This window comes from Athene cunicularia, unplaced genomic scaffold (genome assembly GCF_003259725.1).
Source record: "Athene cunicularia isolate RWA unplaced genomic scaffold, athCun1 SCF_8, whole genome shotgun sequence".
Lineage (NCBI taxonomy): Eukaryota > Metazoa > Chordata > Aves > Strigiformes > Strigidae > Athene > Athene cunicularia.
This window is the reverse complement of record NW_020799512.1, coordinates 29,060-37,329: the sequence shown is the minus strand read 5'-3', so window position 1 is coordinate 37,329 and position 8,270 is coordinate 29,060. Positions and strand designations below refer to the sequence as shown.

At 48.5% G+C, this 8,270-nt stretch overlaps 3 protein-coding genes across 3 annotated transcripts; 2 read left to right on the top strand and 1 right to left on the bottom strand.

The window, feature by feature from the left end:
- Positions 1–288: 288 nt before the first annotated feature.
- Positions 289–1,474, top strand: LOC113490960 (eukaryotic translation initiation factor 3 subunit A-like). The gene is made up of 3 exons (XM_026867579.1): positions 289–586; positions 757–873; positions 1,214–1,474. Exons 1-3 carry the CDS (start codon positions 379–381, stop codon positions 1,225–1,227), a joined length of 339 nt encoding a protein of 112 aa, XP_026723380.1. The 5' UTR covers positions 289–378; the 3' UTR covers positions 1,228–1,474.
- Positions 1,475–2,071: 597 nt separating this feature from the next.
- Positions 2,072–6,113, top strand: TMEM220 (transmembrane protein 220). Its single transcript, XM_026867577.1, is given in 4 exon segments — positions 2,072–3,188; positions 3,191–3,239; positions 4,041–4,098; positions 4,887–6,113. Coding segments are annotated over 4 exon segments (393 nt in total). The 5' UTR covers positions 2,072–3,079; the 3' UTR covers positions 5,064–6,113.
- Positions 6,114–6,845: 732 nt separating this feature from the next.
- Positions 6,846–8,269, bottom strand: ADPRM (ADP-ribose/CDP-alcohol diphosphatase, manganese dependent; the record flags this gene model as incomplete). The annotated part of the gene is made up of 3 exons (XM_026867576.1): positions 6,846–7,147; positions 7,407–7,523; positions 8,089–8,269. Coding segments are annotated over 3 exons (585 nt in total), but the record flags the coding sequence as incomplete, so codon positions are not given.
- Between the last annotated feature and the right edge of the window lies 1 nt (position 8,270).

Here is an 8,270-nt window from a genome sequence, read left to right as displayed (position 1 = left end):
GCCGTAGTCACGTGCAGGGGGCGCTTCCGGTCGGCCATGTTGGCTCCGCGGGGCACGCCGGGAGCTGTAGTTTCTGCGCTCTCGGTCCCCGCAGCTGCGGCGCTCGCGGCACGGCACAGCCCTCGGTACCGGCGCGGCCCCGCGGCGCAGCCCGAGGGGCGGGTTCGTGGCGGTTTCCCGCGGGCTGCCCGCGGCTCCCCGAGACGCGGTGTGCCCCCGGCCCGAGAGTGCGCATGCGCGGCCGCGGCGTCCCCCGGGAGTGCGCATGCGCGGTGGAGGTGAGTGGCGCGGCTCCGGCCGGGCAGACCCGCGGCAAGAACGGTCCGTGTCGCCTCTGTCCCCCTCCCGAGGCCGCGCGGGTCCGTTCCTGCCCTGGGCATGCCGCCGACTGCGCCCAGCTCGGGCTGGCGCTTCTCACGGCTCGGGGGCCAAAAGGGACGGGCGGAGCCTTCCCGGCCGTGGGCAGCGGGAGGGAGCCGCCGCGGCTGGAGCTGGAGGGGCCGGAGAAAGGGAAGGACGGAGAACATCGAGGGCACGTGGGCAGCAGCCGCCTGGCCCTGCAGGAGGAGAGCGCCTGCCTCTCCGGGTGAGCGAGGGGCCCTCTGCACGGTCCGCAGCGGGCCGGACCGCCAGTGTGCGCCCGGGGTCTGTGCGCGTCACCCCAGGTGCGGAACGGCCGCGCAGCGAGCGAGCGAGGCTGCGTGGGTCGGAAGCCATGTCTTGTAAGAGCCTAGAGACACCCGCGTGTTCTTTTAGGGGGAGGTCAGCCAGGCGAGTGGAGTTTCAGAAGAAGAGGAGGGGCAGGAGGAAGGAAGGAGAAAGAAGCATTTGGCCTGTCCCATTCTCCCGGCAGTGCCGAGAGCGAGAGCTGTGGTGAGTCCCGGGCCCTCGGGGCCCTGTCACCCTCCTTTTGTGTCCCAGTTCCTTCCTGCCCCTCTCTTTCCCATGCTGTGATTTATTTTTTTTCCTTCTCTACCTTTTCATTCTATTCTTCTGCCTTGCTCCCCCTTCCTCTCTCTTGTCTTGCTGCTTCGTTTTCTTTTTCTGTCTGCACTTCTGACTGCTTGTTCTGTACCTTTCGCATCACTCTCACTCCTCAGTCCATTTCTCTCTCGACCCTTCCGTTCTGCTCCTCACTTATTAGTATCTCTCTCTTTCCTCTGTCCTACTCCTGCACGTAGTGTGTCATTGAATGAGGTTCTGTGTCTAGCAGGCCTCATCTCGTAAGAGCTGTGAGACGCCTACCTATTCTCATAAGTGGAGGTCAGCCAGGCACCTGGAGCTGTAGAAGAGGAAGGGAGAAGGCAAACAGAAGGAAGTCTGACCTGTCAAATTCTCCTGGCAGCGCGGAGAACTGCAGTAAGTCTCGAGCACTTGGGCCCCTATCATCCCTCTTGTGTGTCCTGGTCCCTCCCTGTCTTTCTCCTAGACTCCTCTCTTTCTGGTGCTGCTCAACTTTTTTTGCTCACCTGTATCTTCTGTTTTGCTTGAAGCATCTCCCTGTCCCCATCTTGTAGGTTTTCCCTTCCTCTGCCCTGTACCCTGCCGCTCTTGTTGCCTTTCTCCATCCCTCTCTGTTCAGCTCCCTGCTCCTATTGATTCCTCTTTCTTCTTCCTGCACCCGCTGCTATTCCCTGCTGTTGGAGAACGGCTTGCAGAGAGCAAGGCCATGGCTCCCTGCAGAAGTCGGTCACAGCCACCTGAGGTAAACAGAGGAAAAAACCCAGCGTACATTGATGATAGCAAGGACTGTTGTGAGAACAAGGAGAAAAGTTGGGGCACATTATGACCTTGGGGGTGAGAGGAAGGCAGCCCTGGGAGAGAAGCAGGTTCACAGCAAGAAGGATGTTTATGCATACCAGAGATGCCACAAGGGGCTGGGATAATATAATGTGACCTTTTAGATGTACCCAATGGCTGAGATATTATAATGTAGGTTTTTTAATGTATCCAATAGTTACAAGTAGTGTATTGTAGAATGCTTATATAAGGTGTGATTTCTTTCAATAAAGTTGAAGCTTGTTCTATCATTCACATTGAATCGGCTGCTTGCTTCTTCCGCCCGCTGCATGACAGGTGTAGCTTCAACATAATGGTGTTTGGCTGGTCAAGAGAATCTGCCTGTTAAATTTTCAAGTAGGTTTTTGTACTTGTGCCAAGATCTCTGGAAAATAAATATTAAAATAGCACAACTATTGTATAACTGGACATTTATGTAGATTCACCAAGGTCTATTTGCTGTTCAGGTCTGGAAAACCCAGATTCTAAGTTCAGCCAAACTGGGAATCGATCATAGCTTGGGTCACACTGAGCTCTTGAATTTTGGCAGCTCATCATCTTTAATGCTTGCCTGGAGGGGTGAGCGCCCAGAAAAGACTGCTTTTAACTTTAGAGTTTTCTGAGATCAGCGAGAACTGCCTCTGCTGTTTGCTCACCTCTCCTCAGTGAGCCCCTGGGAATGGACATGGAAAACCACAAGAATATGTGGGCCCATTCAGATCTATCACATCATCTGTACTTCTCCATTTAAAAACATTAGTCCCCAGGCAGAGATGTCATCAGTATCGCTCATCATCACAGGCAAAACCTCAGGCAGAGGCTTGTCAGGGAGTGTGAGAGAAGAAGCTCCCTGGGGTGCGGTGTCTGTCCCTGCGGACTGACTGGGAACAGGGGCTGGCTCCCATGGACCCTGGTGGCTGTCCGTGGTCATGCTAAGTGTCTGGTGATAGCTGTGAGATCCGGAAAGGCCGTTCTTTGTGCTTAAGAGAACTTTAGTTTGTAATCCACCTTGTGATTTTTTTGCTATGCACATTGAGTGCTGGAGCCTGGTTTTTTGCTGGAGAGAACAGGAAACCATTTCCATTGAGGTGCTGCTGCCGATAAGTTGCATTCCTAGCAAAGCAAGCCCCAAGCCCGCTAGTGTTTATTTTCAACAGCACTTTTTAGCAGATTTCCCCCATCATAAAGATGCTGGTATTAATTCCATCTTCCTGCCTAAGATGTGTGTGTTTGCTGGAGACATCTTTTTTAGCAAGTCAGTTGCTTTTTGATTTATAGCGTTTGCCTCGTGCTACGTTGCATGCAGCATACATTGCTGGCAATCTATTTTTTTTCCTCAAATAATGGTGTTTGGAGGAGCCTTTGTGACCTTCATTCTGCTGGTTGTATTGTTGGGACCATTGCCTTGGCTTGCTCTTTGCTTATGCTCAAGGAAACATTTTGCATGAAGAGGAAGGCAGGTAAGCAGTGGCAGTTTTTATTTTCCACTGCAAAAATTCAGCATGCCAGGCCACCTCCTTCTGGTGGTCACCTTGCTAAACTTTATGTGCTGGGCTGTTGCAATGAGTGCTGTAGTCCAGGGGAATCAGTCCAAGCACCATAGTGCTCCAAACCATCCATTTGTTGAACAAAAGAGCTAAAGGGAGAGTGAACAGTCAAGATTGCTTGCCAGACTGTGGCAGTCAGATTTAATTGGGCTCAGTTCTGGCTTTCAAAGACCAAGGCACAGTGAAACAGCTTTGTGTTCTCTTGCTGGAGATGTAGGAACAGGAATTAATGTTTTAAAACTCCTGAGGTGATACCATATGCATGTTTATGTGGCACAGGCTGCGGATTCCTCTGAACTGCCACGGATTTGGGAGGGGGAGGGGGAATTCTCGAATTCTCCCCTGGACATTCGGTTGTTGCCTCAAAGTAGGTGCTTGCACAGTATTAAGGTGAAGCACTAGCAGCTACTGCATCTGTTTATGGTCTGGAATACTGGGATGGTGCTTTGCTCTGCGTTAAGGAGAGGAAAGTGCTGTGGAATATAAGTTTAGCAGCGGAACAAAAAGTGGAAGCAGGGATTTCTGCAGCTGTATAGCTGGGTCATGTGTGTTTGTAGTTTGTGGTGGGAAGCACAACTTTTATAATTATAATCCTAGTAAAAGATATCAAACTTCTCCAAAGGAGCAGACAGTACTGATTTGGAGGCAATTTTCTTCTTTTTTTTTAAAGTAAACATTTGCTTGTATTTTTTTCTGATCTTTGTTTGGCTTTTTAGAGTTGTTTGGTCTGGTGATTATTACAATATGGATGACTTTTTGTTGCAGTTCAGCAGTTTGTTTCCTTTGTTTTTTTTAATCTGCTCATATGTTTGTTCACATTTAGTGACTCGCTTCTTGAAAACAGTTGATTTTGGCTCCTTGTTTTTCTGCTTCATGTCACTGTCTGAGCCTTCTCAGATACCTAAGCAGTAGTAGCTGGTGCTACGGCCTGTATGTTCTTGCACAGTTAAAGGTCTGGGGGGGAAGCTACACTAAACATGTTTTCTTCTGCTCTCCCTGCCATAATGGGCAGGGGACATTCTCCCTTTGCATAAGGACAGCACACCCCTTCTGCAGACAGGCTAGTGAGCATTGGCCACAGCTGCTAATGAACTGTAAAACCTTTTCTCCCATTGCTTCCAATTTACAGAACTTTCCAGTGAGGTTCTCTGTACTGGTGTCCGCTGCATCCACTGGAGCAGGGGTGATGCAGCCGAGGTTGGCGGAAGGCTCTGGGTGGCTGCCTGGCTGCAGCAGCTCTGCATTTTTTTCCCCTCCAGCCTTTTCAGAGGACTGTGCTACAGCAGTTTTGCTAAATTCCTGTTAGCTGGGAGAATGAAAAATCCCAATCTGCCAGAAAGTACCTTTGTGCTGGAAAAAGATGTCAGAGATGCTCTGGGCAAGCACGGTGCTTCTTTTTCTTTTTTCCCCCCCACTGCCTGAGGTGGCAGAAAAACTTCTGCTGACATGTGGTGCCTCTCCAGTAAAGGACTCTGCTGATGCATCCACAGAATCTACATTAAAGTGGCCAAAGGCTCTCTGCTGTCTTTCTAGCTGCAGCCAGGTGTGAATGTTTTGTAGCAGTCTGATTTGAAGCAGCTCTCTTTGCATTTGCTTCTTTATAGGAGTCCACTGGGTGGAGTTCGCTTGATTGCTGCACTCTTGATGGCTCTCTTCCCCTTTGTTTTGTGGCTGTACATTTATGTGAACAAAGAGATGCGAGCATCTTGGCCAAGGCACTGTAAAACGGTGATATAGAATATTCCGATCTCACTTGCCATTGCTTTTGGTTCTTAATGAAAGGCTAGTATCAGTTTGATAGGACCCAAGAATGCCTGGCTGCTTCCAGCAGTGCAGTTTGAGATTTGTTAAAATAATTGAGGAACGCTGTCAAATCTGAGTGGAGAATCTTTCTATGGAAACTGTTCTTCAGCTGGCTTCTTCATACATTTTTAAAGCACTGTTGATCTGTGTTCTAAAAGTATATTCAAAAAATCCTGGCACCCGTGGATCGCTCTCCAAGCACCTTATAGTTTGGGAAATCTACTGTTCTGTAACATAAGGGAAAAGTAAAGCAAACACTTTGTTTCAATAAATGACTATTTACAGCCAGAAAAATTCCAGATATCTGCCTGGATATTCCATTGAGACTAACGGAAAAAATGAGCAGTATTTCTGTTCTTGTTACATCTTATTTTGATAATTGATAAAATGACCAAAAGAGGGTTGTGAAAGAATGCCAGGAATTGATAAAGGCACTGGTAAAGCTGACAAGAGTGACCCTGAAGAAGCAACACTGTAATTAAGACAAGGAAATACAGAGATAGGCATAAGGGGTAACACTATAAGGCCATAAAGCCAGGAAGTAGGGAGATAAATGCCTAGGAACAAAAGCTTCTGATAAAACCAAGGAGAGAATTACTTGAACTATGAGCTTTCCTCATTAACATAGAAAAAACCCCTTTGCTCGAGTAGGAAGAAGCCCCCTTCCAAGAAAGCCCCTTCCTCACTGAATGTGTGGTTTAAAAAGAGACTGCTGTGAGTTTAAATGGAGACGAGACCTTGCAAGGACCAAGGAGAATGAGGGTGGCCAAGCTTACCGGTAACAAGGACTGGTAACTGTCGCTCGGGATGTATAAATGTGTTAACCAAGGGGTGCTGGCTTTGTGGAATTACCACCTGGCACCCATCTCTGTGCAGATATGGATTAAACAAGTATCTCTACTCTGTGGTTTTTGGCTCATTGCACATGAGGTAAAAGAACCCAGATTTTGGGGACAACGTTGTGGTTGCTGTCACAATTTTGCTTCTCACTGAATTTCTGTTCCTGGAGAGCAGACACAGGCAGCAGCCCAGCGACACATCAGGTGGCTGGCAGAGAGCCAGAACAGGTCCAGATGCAGCACAGCAGTGAACTTCAGATCCTTCCATGTCAGCAGCTCAGCACTGCTGCAGGCTAATACAGGTGCACACACATAGATCCCAGCAGGTGTATCTGCAGTGACACATGATGCAGCATGGATGGTCTCCATTTTCCTTGGGCTTAACTTTTTATCAAGATTACTTTAGTCTTTTAAATCAGTGTTAAGAAAACTGCATTAGGCTACAGGGTGGACTGATTCTCATTACTGACTATGATGTTAAAAAAAATGTAAAAAATTGAAATGCAGCTGGGCAGGTACAATTCTGCATGCTTTAATTCTGACTGAATATAAAAAAAAGTGGCATTTTTTGACAACATTCATAATATGGTTTGCATTTTTTCACAGTAAGTAACAATCCAGTCAGGATTGGGTGTTTCACGTCAACACTCTGCATTCAATTATATTTATTTCAAAGATGGTTACTGGCCTTCACTCTTCTCCGTGAAGAAACCAGGTCTGTTTTCTTACAGAAATAGAATTTCTAAAATTCTGTATCCAAGAGAAAATTTTTGGAGTTAAAGCTATAAGGATCAGCCATGCACATCTTTCTGCAAGCAAATAATAAGCTAAATCCCCTGCTTTTTTTGGTCAGAGTTCTTCCTGAAGAGCAATTTGTGTTTGCTTACCATTTTCAGAAATGCATAACTCTGTCTGAAATTCTGCCCCTTCCCTTTAGTACCATTTTATCTTCATAGACATAAATAGTTCCAAAGGCACTGCTTTCTGGTGGAGTTTCAATAACCCCCTCCAAAGTCAGATGATGAACTCCATGAGAGTCTAAACAATAGCCACCATCGTGCAGGTGCCCTGCAAGAAAGCAGACCACGCACTGATGGGAGTGTATGACTGAAAGGGCATCTTTGTAATTCCAGGCTAGGCAAACTCTGTCTGAAGCATCTGGATGAATGGGCAGATGACCTGCAGTTGAGGGGGAAAGAAGCAAGAGAATTACTTCAAGTGTAACCAGACTCTGCCTTCGTTGCTGAGAAGTTCAGACATTTAACTTTATACAGGAAACTCATCCGGCCGTGAGACATGGTTGCTGTTCTCTTACTTCACAGGTTACATGTGTACCTCAGCGGAGCTACAAGGCTGCTGCGTGTTTTCCTCAGCTACCATAAACTGGCTACATAACTTTTTTTGCATGCATCCCCATATATCCTCCATAGCCACCTACCCATAACGACAACTTTTTCTTGCTTTTCATCAGAGAACTTGAGGACTTCATCGAACCAGTCTAGCTGGGCTTGGCTAAATCCTCCGTTAAACTCTACAAAATGAGGTTCTTTGAGTCCTGCAATGAAGAAGAAGGTTAGGCATACATCTCTTTTGGCTCCCCTATTTACTTGCCTTATGTAATTCTGCTTATGATAAGATGGTTTACTCTTACAACTTTTTTTATTTTTTTAAAAATCTCTTGGATCAAAACCACAGCCTCCTTGGACAAATAAGAAAAAATAATTTGTTAGTGTTTTCAGGGGTTCTGGTCACGCTGCACACACAGGATTTCCACCCTTGGATGCCCCCCTGGCATGGGATAGGGTGCATCACTCTATGCTCTGCAACAGCAGCTGCACCTCTTGCTGTGATACTACTGCAGGGCACAGAGCACCACACCAACCCATCCCGGGAGCACCCCCAGCAGTACGACCGGTATGGGGGAAGCATCTCCAGTGCCCACCTGGAGACCTGCTGGCTGGGTCTCAGCGACAGCAGGGAGGCGGAGGAGGTGGACTGAAACAGGGCACATGCCTCAGCCCCCTGGCAACCAGATGTCAGCTCCGGGAGCTGCCTTATTGCTCCGGGAAGCAGAGGCTCAGCCCCCTGCGCTTGCTGCTAAAGGGCCGAGTCGGGGGTACCTGCGGGGCTGTTAAGGTTGTCGTTCGGGTTCTTCTCCCGTAGCAGCCGCAGGGATTCCTGGTAGCGGGGGCTGTCTGGCTCCCTGCCCAGGATGCTCAGGTCGTAGGCGTCGAGCACGACAAGGCGGAGGCGCGGGGCCGGGCTGCAGTGGTAGGCCTGGCAGTCCTCGGCTGGCGGCCCG